The sequence below is a fragment of the Ruditapes philippinarum genome, unplaced genomic scaffold (assembly GCF_026571515.1).
Source record: "Ruditapes philippinarum isolate M1 unplaced genomic scaffold, ASM2657151v2 ctg495_1_1_1_1, whole genome shotgun sequence".
Taxonomy (NCBI): Eukaryota; Metazoa; Mollusca; class Bivalvia; order Venerida; family Veneridae; genus Ruditapes; species Ruditapes philippinarum.
In genome coordinates, this window is record NW_026859038.1 from 191198 (window position 1) to 219154 (window position 27957).

Consider the following 27957-nt stretch of genomic DNA (forward strand, 5'->3'; position numbering starts at 1 on the left):
AATTTAAGGATATTTTTTATCAAAACGTTAGCCACTAGTGTTTACAAGATTTTTCTATTTTTTAGCTCCTCTGATCTAGTTCTTCATCCAAAATGACCAATGTTCGAACTCATTCGATCAATAACCTAGACAAGCATCCTGACAAAATTGATGATGATTGAGGAAAAAATGTTCCGCTAGAGTGTCAACGAACAAATCTGGATGGGCAACGGATGACGGATATTAAATGATCCTAAAAGCTCGCACTGAGCAAGCTTAGGTTAGCTTAAAAGGATTGTTGAATTCGAATGTCATGTACTGGTATATGTATATCATTTTTGTAACCGCTGAGGTGGTAGAACCATGAACTCGCCTTGTTGTGAATTTGGAAATTAAGGCTATTGAGAATTTACTTTGCTTATCATTATAAACGTTATATACAAACATTACTAGTACTGAACAAGATATGATACATTTTGAGACGTTAAATTGCATATAATAATGTGCAACTAAGATAAGTATGCAGGCCTACCAATGAAAAACAATAATATCAAAATTTCGACCTAGCTTTATCAACATCTCTAGTTCATATTCCATATCTTACTTAGATGTGTGAAAATTTAATTAAACTCCTTAAAATAGTGTACCAGTAGGTAGAGTCGCGGAACGGTATTCCGAGGTCACGGTTTTGAGTCTCGGTCAGACTTTAGGGTAAACGCACGTTTTTTCGTGTTTTAACGTCTGCATAGTCCCGATGAACAGTTGGTGCCCGAGCCCGGAACCTCTGGACTGTGCAGACGTTAAAACACGGAAAAAACGTGCATTAACCCTATATTATCTCACCTTGTAACGTTCCGAGGACATATTCATGTAAATATGAAGGTAAATAACACGCACGCAAGGTTTTTATCTACAAATGCATGTTTTTTCTCCGTGAATGTACACCTGTGCATGCAGTTTTTATCAAGGAATGCTAGATTATGAGTTTGTTTTACGTATGCAGAGTGTTGATCCAAAAATCATCATTTAATGGCGGCCATATTTGATTTTGAAGCCATATTTAATTTTCTACATATGCTGCTAAAATACTATTCCAAGCAGTTGCTATTATTGACCTACAATGTCATTTTCATGCTATAAATAACATCCTTTTGTCATGTCCCATGTACATTGTACATTTTGGCGGCCATCTTGTATTTTTAAAAAGTGGATTCCTGGCTAAAATAAAATGAAATACAATTTCCTGCCACCATGTCAAGTTTCACAGAAGGTGCAGCATTATTTACTAGTGAATAAATAGCTCTCCCTATCCTTCAAATAGTCGAGCTAAAACAAGAGATTTAGTCATTAGCCATTGAATATAGAATGGCTTATTAGCCAATCCTTTGATTTGAACCGAGCGACAATGTGACATCGCGACAACACGCTGCATGATAACGCGCCGTTTGGCGTACATCGTTAGCGACAGGACGACAAGACGAAAGTCCAACAACTCGCCGTTTGGCGCTTTTTCCTGTTGTCACTATCGCCAACACGACGCATAAAAGCGTTCCAAATCAGTCACCATACTGGGAAGCTTTCTGTTGAAAATGTGTCAAGAGTTCAATCGTATACATGTACATGCACAGTGCGTTTCCTGGAGTGCAGGTATTAGAGGAGGGGTACTGACGTCTTCCTTCTCTAGTAAATCTGAAAGCTGGCCAGATGAAAAAGAAAAACAAAAAACAAAAAAAGAGAAAAAAAAACAAAAACAAAAAAAAACAAAAAAAAACAACAAAACAACCAACTAGAAATATGTCACGGGTGCCCCCACATTCCACTGTTTTGTCAATCTACTGACCTTGGGCTACACATGATACAAGTTGAAAACTGAAAATCTGTTACAATAGCCAATGGCAAAAACTCTACAAATACTGAATATATCCACAAGCAAACGCCAAGGTGCAAACTTCACATGCTGACCAACATTCTTGTATAATATCAGGACTACAGGTCAAATACTTTTTGAGCTATGCATGGTTTGACTAAGTATAAATTATATACTTAATTTACACGAAGTCAATGGCAATAACTATTAGAAAACTAAAACAATCAACATGCAAAACCCCAGATGCACAGCTTCAAAGTGATGTTGATCATCATTTCTGTAAAGTTGGTTGATTCTTACTTAAGCACTCAAGGAACACATTACTCAACATTTTGGAATGTCTTTTTTACTGAGTCAAGGGCAATAACTCTACAAATACTGAACATATCTACAATCAAACCCGCAGGTGCACAACTACATATGCCAACCCATATTTATATAAAGTTTCATGTCTCAAAGTCAAATACTTTTTGACATATACACGACACAAGTTGAAAAGTGCAAATGTTTACTTAGTTAAGGGCAATAACTCTGCAAGTACTGAAAAAAAGCCACAACCGAAACCTCTGATGCACAATTACACATTCTTACCAACATTCCTATAAATTTTCACGACTCTAGGTCAAATAATTTTAGCTACGCAAGATACAAGTTAAAAATTGAAAATTGTCTATTAAGTCAAGGGCAATAACTCTGACAAAGCAGAATTAATCCATAAGCAAAACAACAGGTACACAACTTCACATGCTTATCAACATTCCTATAATGTTTCATGACTATGTCAAACATTTTTGAGCTACGTGCGACACTAAATGAAAATTGTAAATTATACCTAGTTAAAGGGCAATAACTCAAAAAATACAGAATAAATCCACAAGCAAACCCCAAAGGGCATTCCTGTTGAGTTTCATGACTATAGGTCACATACTGTTTAAACTACGCACGACACAAATTGAAAAAAATGCAAATTTTTACTAAGTCAAGGGCCATAACTCTGACAAAACATTATAATTCAACAAGCGAAACCCATGGGCACAATTACACATGCTGACCGATATTCCTGTAAAGTTTCATCACTCTAGGTCAAATACTTTTTGAGCTACGAGCGACACAAAACAGAACGGGCGGACGGACGGACGAACGGATGGACGGACAAGGGTAAATTTAAATGCCCCCCTCCTTCTTTAGTGGGGGCACAACAAGTCATTTTCATATCAGAAGTAATATTTCAAACTATCAATCGTTATTGTCCTAGCAATTTCTACGTAAATTTTAGTTTCATGCACGTATCTACGGTGGCACAAAGGTGACATGTGTGTGTTTTTATTTATCTCGTGGTCACGAGATACTATGTCGTGGCCACGAGTTACTAAGTCGTGGCCACGAGATAGCTAAGTCGTGGCCACGAGATACTATGTCGTGGTCACGAGTTACTAAGTCGTGGCCACGAGATAGCTAAGTCGTGGCCACGAGAAACTATGTCGTGGCCACGAGTTACTAAGTCGTGGCCACGAGTTACTAAGTCGTGGCCACGAGATAGCTAAGTCATGGCCACGAGATACTATGTCGTTTTGGTTAATTATCTCGTTGCCACGACTTAGCTATCTCGTTCCTACGACTTAGTGGCCACGAGATAAATAAAAACACACACATGTCGCCTTTGTGCCACCGTACGTATCTGTATGTCGAGGTTAATTGCGGTGCTAGTGCGCATTGACGGTAGTATTTTTTATTTACCTAAACCGTCATTGATCACGTTCAATAAAACTTGTAAAGACTGTTAATTTACAATTTTGTCTTGTTGAACGTTCTTTACTCTTTTCATCTTATTTTTTACATTATATTCTGTGTGTATAGTTAAAGAAATCTTAATTGGTTAAGATTAGTTATTTATCTATTTTTTCGTTGTTGTATAAAAATTATAACAGTAACAGTTCAAATTGATATATTTTTAACTAACCACAATAAAGAAAATACATAAATCATTGTACAATTATTTTTTGTATGTCAAAACTTATAAAGGAATACATGTAGTAAGTATAAGTATGAGAACTGACATGAGTAAACCGCTTCTATTGTATGTACAAGTAATGTCGACTCTATAGAAAATGTGCGTAACCTGCACTATGTAAGCTATAAGATTTACCAAAATGAATGAGATATTAATTAATATAAATCTTCACATCCGTTAAATGTAAGCGCTCCTACCTTCAATAGTGCGATATTTAGTATCACAATAGAATTAAACACACCAAAATATCAGACAGATATACAGCACTATACAAAAAAGAATGAGTTTGTGTTCGATACTGCAGTCCATTGTTTATAATTCAAGTTGTTACTCTACTGACGTGATACTTTTAATACAAGTTCAATACAATAACAGTACAATAACGATTGTTGATGACCATTTATCTTCGTGTATGCTTACTGTAATAAGTCAATCAAGAAATCCAGTGTCTGCAAGAATCTGTCCATATTCATGCTCGGATACTGTAAAAAATACGAAAAGAAAAGAAACATATTTCTAAAATCAATTAATGAAACCAATTAAAATGTAAATGAAAAGTATATTTTAACAGTTTACAGGTCCTTATACGAGTAATATATATGTACTATATCGCTTAGGTGTTTACATAATGATGTTACGGGCAATTTATTAAAAAATACCTTGAACTGTTCTAAGATCTTCATAGTCAGGTGACTTAAACCCAGTGTCGCTGCTTGATGCTGAAAAATAAACCTTTCTTTATACTGGTACTAGTATTCTTGTAATACATCAATGCAACTCACCGAGTTAATGACTTCATAACGAATTAAAAAAATATGGTTGAAATATACAAGTGTCACACTTTTAATACATGCTATCTATTATCTTTTGAACAACAACAACAACAAAGACAACTTACAATGCCTGTATATTTATCTTGCGTGTATAATTAAAAGACTAGCAAATCATTTTAAATGGAAATACCTTGTACAATTCCATGCTTGTTGACACTGCCAGCATTTGCTGAATTTCCACATTCTAGTTCGATGCCTGAAAGTATTTGAATAATGATGTTACTAATTTATCTAAATTGTCGGTCCGTCGGTCTGTTTGTCCGTCGGATAACCACATGGTTTCCGCTGATTACTTTAAACACTATTTATCAAAAAGTCTTCATATTTCACATTTTCACATACTGATTGGTCATAACTAAGAGATGACCCCTATTGATTTTGAGGTCACTAGTTTTAAGGTCATGGTCACAAGGGTCTTAAATGTCAGAATGGTTTTCGCTCATTATCTTGAAAACGTTTTTATCACTAAGTCTTCATATTTCACTTTTTGATTGCTTATAACTAGTAGATGACCACTATCGATGTATTTAGGTCAAAGGTAAAGGTCACAGGAACCTTTAATCTGTCTGTTCATCCGTCCGGTCACCACATGGTTTCCGCTCATTATTTTAATAACTATTTATCACAAAGTCTTCATATTTCACATACTGATTGGTTATAACTGGTAGATAATCCCTATTGAATTTTTAAGTAACTAGGTAAGGGTCAAGCTCACGCGAGCCTTAAATGTCAGAGTTGTTTCCGCTAATTATCTTGAAAACTATCACAAAGTCTTGATATTTGACATATTAATTTTTCATATGTATAAATTACCACTACTCATTCTGGTGTCACTAGTTCAAATGTCAAGGTCACAGGGGCCTATTTATTTGGTGTCACTAGTTCAAAGGTCACAGGGGCCTTAAATGTCAGAATGGTTTCGCTCAATTATCTTGAGAACTATTTATCAGTAAATCTTCTATTTCACATATTAACTGGCTATAACTAGTAGATGACCCCTATTAATTGTGGGGTCTTTAGGTAAAGGTCAAGGTCACAAAGACCTTAAATGTCAGAATGGTTTCCTTTCATTATCTTTAAAACTACTTGTTATCAAGTCTTTGTGTTTCACATTTTAATTGATCATCACTAGTAGATGACTTCTATTTTTTGAGGTCACTAGATCAAATGACAAGGTAACAATACCCTTGAATGTTAAAAGGGTTTCCGCTTATTCTCTCGTTACACCAATTAGCAAACAAGTCAAAATTTCACACTTTGATTGGTCAGAACTAGTAGATGACTTTTTGTGAGATTGGGGTCACTAATTCATAGATCAAAGTCACAGGGACCTTACATGTCGGATTGGTTTCCCGCTCATATCTTTAAAACTATTTATCAAAAAGTCTTCATATTTCGCATATTGATTGGTCATAACTAGAAGATGACCTTTATTGATTTAGGGTCACTAGGTCAAAGGTAAAGGCCACAGTAACCTCAAATATAAAAGTGGTTTCCGATTAATAACTATTGAATGGCAAGTCTTACAAATGTCAAAATTGGTATGATCTATAATCATGACCAGTAGATGGGCTTTATAGATAAATGGGGTTACTTGGTCAAAGTTCATGGTCACAGTAACTATGTTTGTCAAAATTGTTTCCGTTCGTTATCTTGAAAACTAGTGGTCATCAAGTGTTTTTATTTCGCATTTTGATAAGTCATGACGAGTATTTTGGGTACACTTGGTTTAAGGTCTATATCACCTTCATGCACCAATTGATGGCATGTTTCTGTAACAACATTACCAATAGTGTGAGTCAAGGGCTAGAAAGGGGGGCATAATGTGTCGTTCGACATTTCTTGTTTCCTTTTGAAACTCGGTAGTGAGAACAAATTATTATCTTGATAGGAAGTCATTAAATTAAGAACTGGCCGTGCAAAATGGAGATTTAAGGGGAGCGGTGCCAGTCTGCCTCTCAATCAAGGGATCTTGAAATTGAGTTGATGAAGTATTGGTTGGTTCTAGGAAGCGGACTCGGAAATGACAAACATTAGTGCAAGAACCTGTTTTGCAATCGAGCTTAAATAAATAATGTTTAAAATGGATATGAAGAGCATAAAATTCATGATGAATTAGAAAAGTGTCCATAGGACACGGGTGCCCAAACACTCTTGTTCAAATATTTTTGGGCTACACTACATAAGTACCAACATTTTTGTAAACTTTCATGCCTACAGGTCACATACTTTTTGAGTTATGCATGAACAAGTTGAATTATTCAAATTTTTACTTTATACTAAGTCAAGGGCAATAACTATGACAAAACTGAAACAAATCCACATGAAAAACCCCACAGAGATGTTTCATGGCAAAATCCTTTTTGTGCTATGTGCGACACAAAATGAAAATTGCCAAATTTTTACTAAGTCAAGGGCAATAACTTCGACCAAATAAAATCAATTCACAATAAAAACCCAAGGTGCACAATTTCACATGCTGAGCAAGATTCATGAAAGGTTCATGACTCTAGGTCAAATACTTTTTGAGCTAATGATAATGTGCAACACGAATTGAGAATTGCAAATTTTTACAAAGGCGAGGGCAATTACTCTGACAAAACTGAAAAAAAATCTACAAGCAAAACCCAAGATGAACAACTTCACATGCTGAGCAACATTCCTGTAAAGTTTCATGACTCCTGGTCAAATACTTTTTTTTTGCTTTGTGCGACACAAGTTGAAAAAGTGTAAATATTTACCAAGTAAAGGGCAAAAATTCTACAATACTTAATAAATCCACACGCAAATACTTAGGTGGACAACTACACATGCTGACTTACATTCCATGAGTCAAGTTTCATGACTCTAGGTCAAATACTTTTTGAGCTACGTGCGAAAAAAGATGAGCACGGACCGACGGACGGACGTTCTAACGGGACAGTAATTATGTAGCTACTCTATTGTTCTCTCTATTGTTCTTTTTAGCCACACAAAAGAAAATAGCCACATAAAAAGCATTACGGAATGAAGGACATCAAAGAGAAAGAACAGTTACCTATTGTCCCTCTTGCCACATTATTACTGTCCCGTGAGAGCGGAAGGACTGACGGAGGGACAAGGGTAAATCTAAATGCCCCTCCATAGTGTAGGCACAAAAATCAATTATTCGTTAGAAAAAACATATACATTTACCAGAGTTTTCATAAATAGGTCCTTTTGTCTTGTAAGTATCATTGACCCTGTAAAGTAAATGAAATGTTTGACTTATTTCATTTAGATCATTTGACTTATAACAGATACATATACAGTACTCAAAAACTATTGTAATATATTCATGTTGCCAAGACAATATATTGAATAGAAGTAATTTTAAATGCACGAAAGTAAAAAGCTAATCTGAAATATTATGATGTGTTGCATTTGTTGAAATCGTTTTTTGAAAGTACCGAACCGAAAGAAATGGCTTTCAGGATAATCTCTCTCCTGCAAATGCATCAAATTTAATATGTTGATAATAAGCTTAGGGTAAATTTAATATTCTTGTTGTTTTAGAGAAATGTAACTTTAAAAAAGTTAATCAAGTAATTCAAAGTCATAAGGAGGGGCATAACTAAGAAAAATAATAAAGTTACATGTCCTAAAGAAATGCATTCCAATTTAAAAATGTAACAAGTTTTCCAAGTTTGAAGTGACATTGTTTTCAGGAAAAAAAACACAGCAAAAAGGCATAGCTTCCTTTCTGAAATGTTGTCACATGTATAACAAGTTTAAAGAGTTCTGGTGTCTGAGAAAATAAACCTTCGCAAAAAGTTTAAACAAGGCTAAACGTCTCAGTTGAAAAGGGGGTATTACTTTGCAAATAAATTTAGAAATGGCTTTTGTAATGGCATTCTTCTATGACAATAAATATGTATACTAAGTGTAAAAGTGAATACGTTTTATAGTTTCTGAGAAAAGGTAAACCAATGTCAATGCCAACGGCGAAGCCAACGAGAGGGACATGACAATAGCTTGACTATTGGTGTTTTTTTAAGCGGAACTAAAAAGGCGAAAACTATTTAGAAGTGTTGACATACTTTATATATTGTACAGCTTTATTAACGTTCATGTTAGGTAAGTTCTATCTGGACTTTAATTCAGTTGAATATATAAACAATCTTTACCTTTTCCGATATTTCGTAACCACAAGCATGATGTTAACAACTATTGATACAGCAAGAATTGTTCCAAGGGATATAGCAGCGGTATTTACTGACTGCTCTGAGGAGCTTGAGTCTAAAATTTTATTCCATAAAAAAACATCAGTAAACAGCACAATGATCTAGAAAAAAGCGTGCTACATGGGTATAATACATAAGACATATTTTAAAGTTTAAACATTTTGTATCTCTATAAATTCACCAGGGCATAACATTTAATTATATGACTTGCATATCATATTGAATACTGATACTCTATACGTAAATGCGTGTATAATTGCTGTCGCAGTAACTATTAATTAATCCCTATCATTTAAATAATCATCATCAACATTATTTTCATCATCATAGCCAACAGCATCAGCATCCCCTTTCACAATCATCATCATTACAAATGTATGGTTCAAAATCGATCTGTTTTAAATTAATCTTACCTAAATCAAGAGGGCAAATGTGGTCATTCTTTACTCTAATTCGGCAACCTTTTGTACATTGGCCGTTTTCTTTCTTACAAAGTGTACCGTTGCAATAAACAGAACATTTCTCAGAACATCGTAAACTATGGAAACCATCTACGCATCCAAGTAAACACTTTCCATTACTTTGTTGACATATACTCCCACTCGTTGTTGTTTGTATCTTACATGTAGAGGCGCATGCAAAATTGCATTTATCACCATAAAAGTTTACTTTGCAACCGTCACAAAGACCGGTTTCGATATGACAGGACTTTAGACAGTTCTGAGGACATTGTTGGTCACATTGGTCATTGAAGTATCCAGACTTACATTGTTTACACCTAGTGTCTGACAAACATGTGATACAGTTGTTATTATTGATACAACATCTGTCACCAGAATAATTGTCTAAACAGCCATAAGAGCAATTGCCAGTATCTCTGTCACATACACCGCTCAAACAATGAGTCGGGCATCTCTCAGAGCAAAGTGAACCATTAAAACCAAGACGACATCTATCACATTTCTCTCCATCGAAGTTGTCATTACAATTAATACAATTACCAGAGCTTTTCAAGCAGCCTTTCTCGTCACAATTTTTTGGACAGTCACTGTGGCATGATTCTCCAAATTTACCAGACATACAGTGATTGCATTGTCCTCCTTCAAAATTATCAAGACATCCATTTGAGCATTCACCATTACTTCTCTTGCATTGCTGATTTTTACAGCCAACAGAACAAGACAGTGTACAGTACTGTCCATACCAGCCCGTTAAACAAACATCACATTTATCCCCAACGATCGTTTCTTTAGTACATCCTTCTGTACAATCCCCGGAATCTTTATCACATACGTTACCTTTACACCCAGTAGGACATTGTTGATCGCACATAATTCCATATTTTCCAGTTCTGCATTTGTCACATCTTTCTCCAGCAAAATTAGGAGAACAATGGCAGTTTCCAGTCAGTATATAGCAAGTGTTTGACATACAACCAGCTGCACAACTTTTCTCGCAGTTTGCACCATAAAGACCAGTTTTACAAAGCAAGCAACTGTTATAGGACAAACATTGTTCACAGTTATCTCGACATTTGTATGTACAGTCATTCAACAAGGGGAGCTTAATGTTGTCGTACTGCTTACCTTTGTAATACCCATTCTTACACGATCCACAATCAGTATTCGACAAACACGTGGCACAGTTACCTGGACATAAACTATTACATAAATTACCGGTATCGTAATATCCGTCCTTACATGATGTACATTTATTATCTTCACAATTACAATTTTCAGAACAGTAACGATTACGACAATCATTGTCACCATTGTCGTTATTGTATCCCTCCTTGCACGATGTGCATGCGGCACCATTAGTACATGTTTTACATCCGGATAAACATTGTGATGTGCAGTCACTAGCATTGCCGGGGTAATAGCCATCATAACATTCAGTACACGTATCTTCATGACCAGGGCATTGTGTACAATTGTGTGTACATCGCGAGTAGCACCGAGCACCTCTATGACCATCAATACAACCTAGAGTACAATCTGCATTAGTCCATTGCCCTGGTCCACATTTTCTATCTATACAGCATGCACAATCTACTTTACATAATTCGTCTATTTCTGTAATGGGGAAAAACAATATTTCATTTCATTAGCACTACCAACACCTTTTTGTGCTTCATGTATGTATTTTCTTTTAATTTGGATGATATAATACGCTTTCAGTTAACAAACATAAATATTACATAGCTGTCTGTAATAAAGATTGATGTAAATTAAATTACCTCCTTCTACCTGATTGTTGCTAATATTTAACCATATACACCATGAAAACAAGATCTGAAATATATATTATGAAACTTCATAAATAATACATGTACTTCTTTTCTAAGACTGGTTAAACCATGCATATTCATAAATGATAAATAATAATGGTATTATTTGAATTTAAACAACTGAGTTTTTGCCACACTCTTTTAAACATTAACCAAAATTAAATAGGTTCTGTAAATGTTTTTAGAAAATTTGAAACGCTCTTAGAACTTGTACAAATTTCTAAACTTTTGATATCAGTGTATCATATTTACAAATGAACAAATAATTGAAGAAAATTACTGAAAGTTGAATATCATCAACTTTATTTAATGAAATGAAAACTACAATTTGGATAAAGGGTAAAATGTAAAATAAAAACTACGTATTTAAAAGCATACTAATATAATAACTATCAAAACATTGATTTAACGAATTTGTAATGTGAAGGGAAAAGATAAATAGATTTAAAATAAAGATAATAAGTACGGCAAATACATGATATTAGAAAATCAAAAGACAGGCGATGTTATTTAATGTACATTTCCAAAGGAATTTCCTCGGGAAGTGTCATCCGGTGACATTGAAAAGAAAATGGGAACACGATGTAGAGCTCTACCATAAAGAAACCGTGTGCTAATAGGATCATTAATTAATTGCTGAAGAATAAACACTTCTACTTTGGAAAATGTAAAATAAAATTATCTGACTTCAGCTGACCTATCAAAAATATCCGATCAGCTATTTGCATTTGTAGGTTTCGTGAAATAGTTTCTCATTTTTAGACAGTGAAATACTACCAGACATTCGTTGATAAACGCCATCAATACTTTGAATTCTCTAAGCAAAATTTTGGAAGACCTTTCGATGCCCCCTCCCTTTTTTATCAAATAGAATAAAGCATACTTTACTATTTGCATCGCCAAAATCTGTAACGACATTTAGTTAGATGTAAGATAGAGTAATACAGAATCCTTAGAGAAAGCCCAACACAACAAAATTGAAAATGTTGCAGGCTCGGTTTGATTGAGCCTGTTCATGGACGGTACTGGAAAGTGCAAGTTACCGTCCACGCCCCCTAGTACCGGCTTAAGCTAATTGCACCGGCTAAGCTGTAAAGGTAATTTTAATAAGCTTGAAGGTAAATACACTAATCAGGGTATTATATGCTGTATCAGTCTGTTTGTTTGTTTCATTTACGCCTTTTCCCAACAGTATTTCAGTCATATAGGCGGGTAGTTTCCTAACCATCGTTCCTGGAGTGTTACACCAGTACTAGACTACCTTCCTCCGTGCTAAACTACCAAAGCATCTCCCGGGGATCGAACCCACGCCAGAGAGGTAACTGGATTAAAAGTCATGGACTCTAACCCCTCGACCACGGAGGTGGTCATAAATGTCACACCATGATAAAGAAACATGAGAGAGATATTTTGCAGTTGTGGAAGATTTGTGTGTTCAAATTGCGGGACAGTTAGAATGTTTGATTCTGCGAAAAATAGCAACACATTAGCTTTTTTTGTCAGTCTCTGGATACGCTCTAATCAGGAATAAGCGGTGGTGTGTTTTAAGGTTTTAGGCGGTCAAACTTATTAATGCACAAATACCAACAAAGACTACTGGTACTGTATTTTCATGGTGAACAAATCTTTGTATTTAGTGCGTTTGTCCGACTGTTACGTTTTTTTGTCAGGTATCAGAGCTTTCTGCTATATAATATTTTACTGAGATTATAATTGAATGTTTTCGTGAATTGTTAAATATTGTATAGAGTAAATGCTTCAGTGATTTATTTATCTCATATTACTTTATAGGTACCTTATATTCAAAATGAGCATCAATGAAAGCAGTTATCAATCATTCTTATGTTCAGAGTTACATGTATTAGCTTTAATTCTACAGACCATATAATATCTCAATTGATATGTTAATAAACAAATCCTAAGAACAAGGAATCAGCAGCTGTCAGAGACATTTTGTTTGACCATTCAAAATTACTAAACCAATTATAAGAATTTTAATCAGAAAATGGGAAACTTTATAATTACGTATAATTGGTAAAATACAAAACAGCAAAATAAAATTTATGTTAAGAGAAAATCGTTCAACTGAGAATTGTATTCTAATTTTAAAGTTTTGATGTTATTAAATTTTACTTCATCAGTCTTTATTAATTTTAACGAGTGTGATTTGACAAAATTCTGAGTTTTGTTAATTAAATATAATTCATATATAACACTCACAACTTCGTGGTCTAATGTTTACTTTATAACAATATGATAAAAGACATTGTTTAGCACACATATCATTGTTTTAAGAGTTTTAAGACTAACTAACTGATCAAGATTAAGTATGAGAGTGAGATAGCATGAATGGAATCCCGGGTAAACAGTAGTTGCCTTGTTCAAGGGCTTGTCTGGTCCTAGCTACTTTACATATAGGACTTCGGTCACACCTGTAAGAAACTTGACATTTACCATCGAGATTATCACAAGACGAAGGTGTAACAACTCAACAACAGATCCACACCCGTGAATGTGATTTCCATTTACTAATATTATAATTGATATTATGATCTCAGAAGCATTCTAAAAGAAGGTTTAAAGTACATGCATATATCAATTGCATTTAATTGGAAGGATAACTTATAACCAATTGTTCCATAAAAGACTAGTGATAATTAGATATTTAAATAAAACTACACTAAAATGCTTCTTACTTTTTATTAGCATTTATACTTTTTATGATGATATACAATTTTTATATTTCATTAATTGCACGAAAATAAAAAGGATGATTTACTTTAATTAGAGATATAGTTGGAGAGATAATGAGTATTCGATTAACAATAATTGTGACTAAGGTGAAATTGCAATTGCTTTTGGGATGTTTAACTGGACATCAAAATGAAAATAAATATGATATCAGAAGTAACACCCGTCGGGACAGGTTGATATTGTTTGTCTTAACCACACTTCTTCTAATAGTACATCAGTTATAAACACCACATGTGAAAATCTAAATAGTGAGTTACCACCCAACCAGGAAACTATAGATTCTCTGAATGAGTTTCATGACGAAACAACGGAAGAAATTTTAGAAAACAGTGACATACTTAATAATAGTGCCTATGATAGTGAACACCTGTATGACATTTTTGATGATGTTTAAAACCTCAAAAACGTAGGAAAATAGGAAAAGACCGATAATTGGTCATCTTTATATTAATAGTATTAGATATAAATTTCAGGAAATTAGACCCATTTTTGATGAAAATTTTGTTGATATTTTCTGTATTTCTGAAACCAAAATTGATCATTCTTTCAGTGATAACCTGTTCTCAGTTGATGGCTACAAGTAACACAGATGTGATAGAGATGCCCATGGTGGAGGCTTGCTGACACTAATACGGGCTGATTTACCTATTAAACGCCGTACAGACTTAGAAAATCAAGGTCTGGAAAATTTATGTTTTGAATTGAATTTGTTTAAAGGAAAGTGGGGAATTAATTTTATACATAGACCACCTTCAATGTCTGACCATCTTTTTGAATCAAGGCTATTTGAAACATTAGACAAATTATTCATTGAGTTTGACCATGCAATTATAACTGGGGACTTAAACTATGATATGCTAAATCCTACCAAAAGTAAACTCCTTACAAACATTATGGATAGTTTCAACCTGGTAAATCTAATTGACAAACCAACATGTTTGAAGAATTTAGATAACACAACTCCTATTGATGTAATTTTAACAAACACCTCTTCTTCGCTATGTAATTCATCAGTTATCAGTAGCAGCATAAGTGACTGCCACAGTATGATATTTACTACTCTAAAGAACAGGCTAATAACGTTTCTAAAAAGAACACTTAAAAGAATTTCAAATTGATAATGTAACAATTGATAATGTAACAATAAAATGTGAAGATTGTGTTAAACTGCTAGGGGTAGACATAGACCTTTTACTTAACTTTGATATACAGGTCACCAGACTTGTAAAAAACTGCCAATCAATTAAACGTGCTCTTAAGAATTAGGAAATTTTTAAATTCAGAATGTCTTCTTCGTATTTACAAATCTTTTATCAGATCTAATTTTAACTACTGCCCCCCTTGTCTGGCATTTTTGCTCTAAAACAAACACAGAAAAGCTTGAAAAACTCCAGCAAAGAGCTCTAAAAATAGTATTTAATGATTTTAATTCTTTAATGACACATTATTAAAAAAAGTAAATATGCCTACTTTACATTTATCAAGAATTAAAACTATAGCCAAAGAAGTGTTTAAATGCCTGTATAGAAAATCACCACCATATATAAATGATTTAATTCAATTTAAAAATTCCAATTATTCTTTTAGGTATCAAAAAAGTGTAAATATTCCAAGGGTCAAAACAGTAACATACGGTAAGAATTCCTTTAGGTTTGAAGGCGCCCAGATATGGAATAGTCTCCCTAATTACATCCGAAAGGTTGAAAACTACAAAGAGTTTGGGAGACTGATCCAGGTCTGGAGTGGCCCAAATTGTAAATGTGCTATGTCTCTGTAAATTTGCTATGTGTTTGTTATTTTGCTTAGTTTTAATTTCTGTAAAATGCTTAGACTACTACTAGTTGAATCTTTGCTGTATGATTTGTATGCTTTGTTCATTAAAACTCCTTATTCTCCCTTCGATTAGGCTGTGCATGCAACTTAATTTAGTTAACTTTGTTTGTTACCCTGTATGTGCTTTATCTTGTTTCTTTTTTATGCTGTTTTAGTTCTATCATAAATTTTTATGTACTTTTTTTTAAGAAGTAAGTCAATTTATTTATCTGTTTATTTTTTTTTTATTTTTTTTTAGGAAACTTTCAATTACGTATAAATTCTACATGTTAACTTATAACTATTCCTATTTTATTAATTTTATATTTTTATTATAATTATTTTTATTTATTTCACATTACTACATGTATCATACTTAAATTTCTATACTACAGTCATTTATTACTTTTATAAATTGTTATTACCTTTAATACAATATGTACTGTGCATGTCATCAAACTTTGCTTTAATTTACCATCATCTTATTGATACTTTTATTTCTATTAGTTTTATATGTTTTTACTTTCAGATCTGTTATATGTTTAGTAAATATGTTTTTTGTCTTTGTTATTGTCGGTAAATAGCTTATTAGCTAATGTTTCTTGTAATATGTAAACCGACTTAAAATAAAGTTTCTTGTATCTTGTAACCAGTTATGGGGTCAGATGTGATAGTTGGAAGAGGATCAAACATATATGATGACCGGATAAGGAAAATCTCACTAGTGGTCGCATTTGATCACTTGATCTGCATATTAGAAGATTGATGCTCTCTAATTTAGGATCTATCGTTACAGAAACTACTGGTATACTAAAATGATCTGAAAGATGTTTTTTTTAGTTTTTTGTTTCCAAACATAAACCAGTTTTCCTATTTTTGTATCAGTCAGAAGTAGTTTATTTCACTATAAATTCATAATTGCACCTGAGGAAACGACAACGAGAAACAACGACAGAAAGAGAAAGATAAATATTCTGTTTGTCGATCACTTTATTCGTTTTGACAACACGATAACATGAGGACGAACAAATCAAGGAGTGGGGCACACAGGCGAAAGTACGATAAAACGCAAAATTTAAGGCGTAATACATAAATATAACGATTTTTTCCGTCGCATTTGATATTATATCCGCTCTCATTTTTTCGTTATTTCGTGTTGTCCCTGTTAAAGGGCACCCGGCACGAAATAACGACAAAACGAAAAATAATGGCAATTAAATGAAATTATGTATAGGTAAGCATTTACATTATAAAATTGGTCAAGAATGGCACAGGGATTTGACAAAAGTCACTAATGAACACTCACAAATTTAGTGTTGGTAGTCAATTTCAGTAAAGTAAATTTATTACGATTCATTTGAAATACTGCAATCCTATTGGATCAAATATAATAACAAACACTAAATATATTTCTCGTTCTGTCACCCTTTGCGTTGTTTCCCCTTCAATCGTATCAACACGAAATAACGAAATGGTAGAATTCAGACAGTATATAATTCCCCATCAATTTGCCAAAAGACAGTTGGACTATTTATTTCCTTATACGTAGATCTATCTTGCAGTAAAACTTTATTTTTTTTGTAAATCTAAATTTTTAATGTTTGTTTAAATGATTTACTGATTTAAGAATACGTTTTGTGACACTTTGAATTAAAAGTTCTGTAATTTAATGACGCAGTTACTTGATCAAGCTCCAAAATGAATTTTTGTATTTCCTCCGCCAGTTTGAAAAACGCCTGAACGGTACAAGTCGCATGCAAATGTTGCGTGCATCCAATAATTGAATTGTAATCTTTAGATTATGGGACAAGTTATTAGATCTTTTTGATGATTAATGTGTATGGTTATTAATAGCAAGTTTTAAATTTGTAGTATCCGTTTCCGGAAAGATTTAGGATAATTTGATCTACTTTTCAAAGAGAGCGGCCATTTTCAGTTACAGATATCAATTCCAGCCCAGTTAGAAATGAATCAATGGACAAGAAACAGTATGAAACACTCCTGACAAGTTTCAAAGCATTTATTACCATGAATTTAATGCTTTAAGAACCGAGCAGGTTTCAAAATGCCCTACGAAAAATGCAAAATTTGGCAATATTTGCATATATTCGGATGAAAGTAAATATTTTCAGAGAATCAAACATGAAAACATCGAAATCTTTGTTCTATGCTGAAGATTTATACCAACTTTCAAAGCGTTTTGTAAGTAAACAAAGTCAAAAACAAGGGCAACATTTTTTCATAAAAAATTCTGATTGACATATGGGTATTATAGATATGTGTAGCAATTAGCTCCAAGTGTTAACTTGACCTTTGAACTGGATCACGTAAAAAGCAATACTTAATTAACAGTGGTGGATAATTTTATTATGTATCATAAAAATCTTTGATGCATGTAGGAGATATGCTCCACACAAAACCCATAAACTTCATCATCTTTAGTGACCTTGGCTTTGTATGAATTGACCTATAATACAAGTGTCATGGCGGAAGTCATGATAATGACCAGTGTTACAATCCCTCAATAAATGATTTCTTAATGGTCCCTATACACATCTTCAATTCTTTATTATGTGTGACCTTGACCTTGTCTGCTTGGACCTGAATTATGCGCGCAACACTAAACCTTAAAATTTTGAACATTTGTGCAAAGTAATATTGAAAGCCCACTATGCATGCAGAAGTTTTGCTCCGGACAAGCCTTTTTCAATGACCTCTAAGTGTGACCTTGACCTTTGAGCTCGAGATCTAGTTTATAAGCGCGACACAGCTTATCAGAGTGGTGAACTTTTCTATGAAGTCTTATCAAAATCCCTCCATACGTGTACGAGATATGCTCTGGAAAAAATCTCGATATACTAGTAAAAGATTATATCTTTTGTGACCTTGACCTTGCATAATTACATTGACCTAAATTATAAGTGCAACTGATGTTGTTATGATAATGACCATTAGCGTTACAATCCCTCAATAAATGATGACTAAATGGTCCCTTTACACATTTTCATATTTTTATTTGAACTTTGACCCCTATATGTAACATTAACCTTAGCCGCTTGGACATGAATATTGGGCGTGACAATCCCTGTCAAAATGGTGAACATTTGTGTAAAGCAATATTAAAAGCTCTTTACGAGGATTGATCAAAAAAGTTCTTGGTTCGATGTACTTCATGTAGTAGAACCCAGCTAATGGTCTTACTTTTCAAAATTATCGCTAACTACATCAGTGCATTTTGCCCACCTATGCTCTAACTTGTTTAACCCATCAAATTAGAACTCTCTATGTTGGTCCTCAAAGAAGTCATTGACCGCCTCCATGACACTTTCTTTGCTTCTAAAACGTCTACCACGAAGCTTGGTTTTCAGTTTCGAAAACAGGTTACACAGGCCTCGACATTAGCGCCGAGACCACCTGATTTTGGCAGGGACCACCTAATTTTACAGGCAACTGGTCCGTTAGACCACTTGAATTTTTCAAATGGTGCAGGGCTCATCTGGGAGAATGGTTATTTGGTCGAAAAACGTGTTCTATAATTGTTGTTTAAAATCATTTCTCCGATGTACAGGTATATGTTCATTTATCTCATTAGTTCAAAAAGATATTAAGACATCTTTATAACAAATTTCAAGATTTTATTGATAAGTCTTTAGGCCTCCGGCCCATAAACATTTACAACATATATATATATAATATACATACATAAACAGTGAGTGATACAGACATGATTAAATACAAAACTAACAGTATTTCAGTATTCATTGAAAAATATCTAAGAAACCTTGTCTTTTATCTAATGCATAGAACAAATACATTGCAGTGTTTCTAATTTCATTTTCGTTAGACATTAATGAATAAAATTTAACAAGTGTTGGTAGCATTCTGTAATTTTCCGAAATATATTGGCAGCGTATATCATTATATAAAGGACAGGTTAACATAAAATGGAACTCGTCCTCTATTGAAGTTTCACAATAAGGACATATACGTTCTTCTCTACTTAAGCCATAATGTCTACCTGTTTCAATAAAAAGATTGTGAACAGAGCATCTAAAAGAAGCAAAACATTTTCGAAATTTGACAATATCTAGAACATGTACATAATATTCAACTGTAAATCTTGTTTTATATGATGACTAATATGTCAATTTCTTATTAAGCATACATTTGGCACTCCAATTTTGTAGATATTGATCTTTTAGTCTATTGACATACAGATTCAAAAAATCATCATTAATAGTTTCATTTTGGTTTTCCCAAATATAGCCAAAACCATTACTAAATAAATTTTCTCTGATATCTGAAACCCAATTTTTCCTACCTATTGTATCATAGTATAATAGCATATTATAACATAATTTAGGATATCTATTGTTTGGCATTTTTAACAGTCTTAGCCAATATTTAATACAATTTTTTGATGAGTAGATATACATTGGGTATCGTCCCAAGTCACCCATAACTGCATCATTGCAAGCATTAGAGTTTACTTGTAAAAATCTTTTACAACAAAATATATGGAGTGATTCAATACAGGAAATATTACTAAGACCCCACAATTCCGAACCATACAGCATAATGGGTTTTATCTTAACATCAAATATTTTAAAGAAAGTATTATAAGGTATGCAACCATATTCCTGAACAGAACTTAGAATATACAGAAACACTCTTTTTGCCTTAATAGACATATGCTCTGCCATTTTGTACATAGATAATTTGCTGGTAAAATGAACACCTACATAATCAAATCCTTTAACAACTTCAATATTTTTACCAGAATAGTGCCAATGTTCATGTTTTGACAATTGTCCCCCATTTTTAAAAACCATAATTTTTGTTTTGTCTATATTAACAACAAGTTTATATTGATTACAAAAATCTTGGAGACAATTGAGCTGTCGTTGAAGACCAACGATAGTATCAGATACAGACGCTATATCATCTGCAAACATAATCATAAATATTTCCAGAGTATCAGGATACAATTGAATACCCCTTATATTATTACTTAAAAACAAATCATGTAATTCATTAATATATAATGCAAATAATATCGGACTTAGACTACAGCCTTGACGTAATCCTGTGGGGCAATCAAAAATATCAGAAACTTCAGATTTAGATTTAACAAAGCTTTTAACCGATACATAAATAGATTTAATTGTGTTATACAAACAACCAGTTATTTTGTTTTTACGTAATATATCATATAAAATCGGCCGATCTATAGAATCAAAAGCTTTCTGAAAATCGATGAAAGCTACATAAACTGGCTTTCGTTTCTGTTGGAGATATTTAGATACAATAGAGTATAGTATAAAATATTGTCAGTAGTACAATAGTTTTTCCTAAACCTGCCTGACATTCTGAAAGCTTTCCATATGCCTCAATGTAAAAAGTAATTCTTTTGGTAATAATATTAATATATACTTTGCTTATGACATCAATTAAGGATATTCCTCGATAATTATTAGGGTTTAGCAAATTACCTTTTTTATGAACAGGTATAATTACACAATGACACCATTTTTCAGGGAATATCCCAGAAATAAATATCTTATTAAATAATTTGCACATATAAGGAAGTAGAGTATCTAAACCATAAATGATATGCGAAGGTATTAGTGTGCCTCAAAGTGCCTTGTTAGACTTTGATTTTTTAAGAGCTTCATTTACTTCATCCTGAGATATTTGGCTATTAAACAGAAGCTTCTCAATCTCATCTTAATTATCTTTTTCATCTGAATTAACATCTTCACTAACTGTAGCCTGTAAATGTTCACCAATACCTCCATCAATATTAGCAACAGAATACAACTGTTTAAAATGAGTAAACCATGTATCTATACTTATAGGTTAATATCTGTTACATGGTTTTGATATATTATTTATTTTCTTCCAAAATCTTTTGGAGTTATTAACGCTATTATCAATATCAGCTATAAATTGTTTTTCATATGCATATCTTTTTTGTCTACATATATTTTTATATGAATGCTTATTGTCAATATAAATGTTTAAATTATCCAAACTTGGACATAATCAAAATGAAGACCTAGAAATTTTACGGGCGTTTTTCATTCAGCACCAAACCATGCCCTATTTTGTAGTCTATGGTTTTTGTTATGTTTACAACAGAGATTCACTACAAAAACTGACAACCTTCTCAAATTCATCAAGTAAAATATTTACATCATTACAATGTTCATACAGTGAGTCTAACCTGTCAAACATACCTGACTTCTTAGCATCACCAAGAGTAGATGAATATACAGATTTACCATTTTCATTAAAATTATATGCTGTAGTAGGTATATTTTCAAAATTTCTACCAAAGTAATTGCTAGAGTGAATTATCAAACACAAAGGGAAATGTGTACTTTCAATCACATCTAAAACTTTAAAGTCTACAGTTAAATCAAAAATATTTTTGGATGCTAAACAATAGTCTACAACACTGCATCCATTCTGGTTAGCAAATGTAAAGTTTCCATATGAACCATCTGTATTTTCAGGTAACAGTCTACCATTATAAATGTAACAAGAATATTCTTTACAAAAATTAATTAAATGTTTACCATCATTATTTACAATGTTATCTTGTGATTGTCTTTCAATTGTAATACCACTTTCTAATACATCTCTAACATCTTGAAACTCTGGTCCATCAAAATATGACACATAATCAACAAGATTACCAATTCTTGCATTAAAACCGTGTAGAATGGTGATTTTTCTGGAGGAGAATATAACGAGACCAATAGCACATTCTTTTCAATACTAAAAATTGATTTATGTAACAAAAGCATTACACCATACTCAAAATTATCACAAATCCTTTGGACATATCTAGTAAGCTGGTTTTCAATCATAATAACAACTCCGCCCATGGATCTGCCTCCCACTACAGATTTTTTAGCATTACATGCAAAATTAGTGAATTTTTCAACATTTAAACAAGCACAACTATCATCATCCCATGTTTCCTGCAGACAAACAATATTGAATTCAGAAATAAATCTGCACACATTTTCAAATTTTAAAACATGGTTTAACCCTTCGATATTCCATGAAAGGAGATATAGCTTTTTTACTGGGCCTTGACCGTTATCCTATTTGGTATTATCAATAGTGCCTCTTTGTAATTCCCCCTGTGGTGATGATATATTTTAATCAATGTCAATTGAATTTGCACCGCTTACAACACTGGCATAACTATGTCGATTAGCGTGTACAAATCTCCTGTTGGAGTCTGTTTGATGCCTAGTAGGTTGATTTGGCTTATATGTTACCAATTTACCATTCTTGAAATATCCGCGTAAACCTCTATTATTAAGTTCTTTCAACTGCTGACGTTGTAAGTATGTAAGATCATAAGAGAGTCGAATACCTGCAGTCCTGAGATGATCACGATACTTAAAAAGTTTGAACTTGTCATCTGGGTTTTTGAATTCCACTATTACTAGCCTAGGTTTACCAGTTTTTTTACCAACTCTTCTAGCAGATTTTATTGACATCCATAACTTTTTATTAACTCGCTAACAGTGTAGTTAAAAAAGTAGAAAATTATTTGAATAATTGAAGTATAAAATTCATTCAAACGTATCTAGTACTGCATTGAATTTATAACATTGTATCACTATTGGATATCGGATAAACACATGAATAATGTAGGAATTTTTCTGTTTATCATTAATATTTCATTGTTTCAAAGACAAGAATATAATAACTTAATAGTTTAATTAAAATGTTAATCTATAAAAAGCAATAATTATTCTTATAAGATGTACCAGGAAACAGCAATTAGTATTTGAATAACAGTAAGGAAATAAGTCATTCACAAATGGTTTCACTATTCCCTAACCTGAGTTGCGGAAGAAGTCACTTAACCGAAGTATGAGTACTGTCATGTATTTTTCAATGAGATATTAAATACTAAATAGGATTACAATGACTTACTATCTGATCTAAGATTGAAATAGAAAATATACATGTTTTTTTCAGTTGTTATAAATCTAATAATAAATATGTCTCTGTCACCAACTTTAAGTGTAGGCCTTCTAAATCTGAAGTTTCCTTAAAAACAAATGAGTAAAAAAAAGATTGACCACCTGTGTTCAGAAAGGACCACCTGATTTTTGGATCCAGTGGTCCGGCATACCACCTGCTGAAAAAGTTAGTGTCGAGCCCTGCAGGTAGAAGTCAGAGGGGGCCAATTCCGGAGAATATAGGGGATAGGAAAGAATTTCGAAGCCGCAGTGAGTTACAGCAGCCATCGCAACTTGGGATGTGTGAGCTGGCGTATTGTCGTGCATGAGTATAACGCATTGAGTCAGTTTGTCGCAATTTCTCAATTCGTCTGCATAGTACGTACCGTTTATGGTACAGCCTTGCTCAAGATAGTCAATCATGATTATCCCCTGACTATCCCAACAAAATTGAAGCCATCATCTTCCCTGCTGATGGCATCCTCTTAAATTTCTTCGGAGGGGATGAGCCAGGGTGCTTCCACTGCATACTCTGTATTTTAGATTCTGGATCGAAGTGATGAACCCATGTGTCATCCTGAGTTACAATCCGGTAGATAAGATCAGATTCATCCTCGTAACGAGACAAAAGATATCTTGAAATGTCAAATGTCAAGCAGTTTTCAATGACCTCTGGTCCGTCTCTGGTCGTCAGTCAACTGTCTGTGGACCCATCTAGCGGAAAGTTGTGACATGCCATAGACATCAGTCAGAATTGCCTGAACTGAACCAAAGCTTATACCCACATCCCTACCAATGTTTCGCAGGTCTCGCCTTCTGTCGCACATGACCAGATCGTGCACAGCTTCGGCAGTTTCATTGTTTGTGGCTGCTTTTGGCCGCCCAGGCCGCTCATCATCTCCAATGCTCTTTCTGTCCCCTTAAATTCAGCAGCCCATTTTTTCACAGTGCTATATGAAGGGATTTCCTTTCTGAGTGTAGCTATGAAGTATTCATGGATTTCCTTGGGGAACATTCCTTTCTTACAGTGGTACTTAATGACGGCTCTGATTTCAACTTTCTCCATTTGGTCTAAATTACACACCCCTCTACTTATCAAAGTGTGTTTTATGTTATTTAATCTGTGTAAAACCGCGTGTAACTCGGTCAGTAATCTTCAATAAGATATCGGTATGTAATAGTTACCGTAGGAGGAATAGGTCTGCATATTATTTACAGACCCGGGTGGCGATTTGAAGACCGAGAGAGCGTAGCGATTGAGGTTTTTAAAATGCCACTGGGTCTGTAAATACTACGCAGACCTATTCCGAGTGCGGTAACTATCTTACCTACATGCTCTTGTTTTTGTTTCCATACATCAGTTTTTAATATTACTCAAAAGAAACATATTATTTATGTACATTATCATGTTTAGGAAGCATTCCAAAGCCATGCAAAGATACCATTCGCAACGCTCTTGTAATTCATTCGTTCACAAATCAGGTGTTATTTGAATATTCTCGTGTTTTTCGTGGGGTTTCATTATGTAATAAGGTTAGGAATGTACTTGTTGAGATGACAGAACTTAACGAGTAGGCAAAGGTAAGATTATTATTTTGATATAATTTCATTTATGTTTGGAAGAATTTTCTTTCGGTGTATTCTTAATTAACATCTTCCGTTATTCATATGTTGATAAGACCGCATGTAAGCACGCGGTCTAGAATGGAAGCGCAACTCGTATTCTTGCGAAGAACAGGCGAGTACTGGTATACAAATTCCAAATTGTAATGTAAAAAACTGAAAAAAGAAAGAAAAAAAAAACGGATTTATACTTAAGATGGGGCGTCCGTGGCCGAGTGGTTAAGGCCGTTGACTTCAAATCACTTGCCCCTCACCGCTCAGGTGCCCGTTCGTGCCTGAAATATGCAAGGAAGGACACCCGAGGTCTTCCTCGATCAGTAAAGCTGGAACGTCGCGATATGACCTATACTGTGTCGATGTGACGTAAAACCCAAAACAAAAAAAAGCAAAAAACAAAAATATACTTAAGATGAACTATGCTCTCACTGAAAGTAATATTTTGGGAAAGAAAGATGCAGAAGTTGACTTTGATTCGATATGCACCGTCCAATAATCTAATTGTCGTATATATCCCATAATGCAGAATTGTTAAAGTAATGCAAGATTGTGCAAAATCAGACGGAGTTGTGGAAATAAATGCTGAAAACTAGTATCTTATGAAGCTATATAGTTCGGCAAATGAGTTAGGTATACCGAAAAGCAAACTATAAAGAAATGTTAAGTGTACGTTATTGTACTCATTAATATCGGCGAAACACAAACTTCAACGCCATAACAGTAGCCAGTTCGTTTTTCTCGCAAATAATCTGGAATATATGTTAAGAGGGTCCTTACAGCCGTATACGCTAATTTATTTCTATTTATATGATGAAGTGAACTTTAAAATATATATGGACCCTTTTCCTTTTCGAAGTAGTCATAACTCCCCCCATATTTTTTTTAAATTTCTGCGTTTACGGTGAATATTGTGTAATGCACGAGTTTGTCGACTTCACATATTTTCTATTGTATAGAGAACAATAGAACAAAAACAGGTCGGTATATATTTGCAGACCTGTTAAGCGGTCGGTAAGTGATTTACTAGACCGCTTTTAACAAAAGAGCCGGTAGGTAACGACGAATCGTGTGTTAATGTCAGTGTAGTGGCTATAAGTATATCGGGCCGAGAACGTTTTGATCATACCTCGTATGCATGTACAAGTTTGGTTCGGACAAGCATTTTTCAATGACCTCTAAGTGTGACCTTGACCTTTGACTTAGAGACCTGGTTCATTCGCGCGACGCGGTTTCTTATAGTGGCGATATTTCTATGAAGTTTCATCAAAATCCCTCCATGCGTGTAGGAGTTATGCTCTGGACAAAAGTGGACCCAGGGGCGTTCCTATAATACGACCCGTTTTTTCAAACGGGTGTTAATATCAACAACAAAAAAGATTTATCAACCGTGGTACTGGTTACCTACAACGTGTGATTATTACGAGACACTGGCTTATTCACATCGATTGTGCAATATGATATAGCAAGTTGTAAGTCAGGTATTTGAAAAGTGCTAATATTAAGTAAAAACACCAGAAAATCTGACTAAGATATATACAAAATACTTTTTAGTTTTTGACAGATGTACTATAGAGAAAGACTTTTGAATTCATTTCATCTGGTGATAAACATCAGATCACATCATATGAATTACATGACATATCATACCTTATATCATAATAAGATGTTTTGCTGGTACTTGTAAATGAATTAGACCGTTTTCTTATAACTCTATTGGAAACCCGTGGTCCTGGGGTAACACGCTATTTAAGGATGTGAGAGATGTGAAAAGTGCCTTTTTAGCGATTTTAACAGTTTAAGGAATAAGCCACGATATACAAAGACTGTCAAAAAATTCAAATAAATGATATTATAAAAATGACATTATAATGTAAGTAAGTAACTCTGGCCATGCAAAATTCTGAATGTCTCAAATTCAAACTGTAACAGCCAAAAATCTAGATGGTTAAAATGTTTTATATTGATTGAACTTATATGTCAAATTTAAGCATTTGAAAAGGGGAGTTTAATTTACGCGCATGCATTTATCTAAGATGAAATAATGTAAAACACAATGAATACTATCTAGGTAAGAAAAAAAATTATGAAAACTTATTTTTTTCGGTGACCATAAGGATACGTAATCCTTAAAACTTATTTAGAGAACGTAGTGGTGATAGATATTACGAATTACCTGATTTTAAAAGTATTTATCAAGGATGTACAGAGATAAGTAGACTTGAAATAAGCTGAAATATATATAATTTTGTCAAAAAAAAACCCCAACAAAAAAAAAACAATACGTGTCATAGTGCAATCCTTACAAATACATTTAGATAATTCATATGTTCTAATGCGCCCTATAAAAACATGTCGGCAGGAAAAAAAGTATGTGGTTTTCAATGCAAACTTTTCATTTAAAAACATATATGAAAAGTAAAATTTATGGATTTAAATGTATCTACGTACCAAATTTAAACTCCACTTCATTATTCTAAATAAAGGAATAGTTATTGTTTATCCAAAACAATCCCAACACCGACTTACGTAAACTAAGTCGTTGAAAAAAACCTTATTTTCCCAAGCAGGCAGACATGAAAGGATTATTTATGTTAATTG

At 33.6% G+C, this 27957-nt stretch overlaps 1 protein-coding gene across 1 annotated transcript; it reads right to left on the reverse strand.

Annotated features, from left to right (window-relative positions):
- Positions 1-1770: 1770 nt before the first annotated feature.
- On the reverse strand, positions 1771-27957 carry LOC132754971 (cell death abnormality protein 1-like). The gene is made up of 8 exons (XM_060745736.1): positions 27808-27957; positions 11132-11186; positions 9306-10967; positions 8836-8947; positions 7865-7911; positions 4821-4886; positions 4517-4576; positions 1771-4339 (listed from the first exon to the last, which is right to left on the reverse strand). The coding sequence occupies exons 1-8, from the start codon at positions 27826-27828 to the stop codon at positions 4287-4289; spliced, it is 2076 nt and encodes a 691-aa protein (XP_060601719.1). The 5' UTR covers positions 27829-27957; the 3' UTR covers positions 1771-4286.

Excerpts from the sequence above, each read along its gene's own strand:
- LOC132754971 (XM_060745736.1), bottom strand. The coding sequence starts at position 27,828 with ATGAAGTGGAGTTTAAATTTG. Across the intron at positions 11,187-27,807 it reads TGAAGTGGAGTTTAAATTTG|ATCTTGTTTTCATGGTGTAT; the intron begins GTACGTAGATAC and ends TATATATTTCAG. Across the intron at positions 4,577-4,820 it reads CAAGCATGGAATTGTACAAG|CATCAAGCAGCGACACTGGG; the intron begins GTATTTCCATTT and ends TTTATTTTTCAG.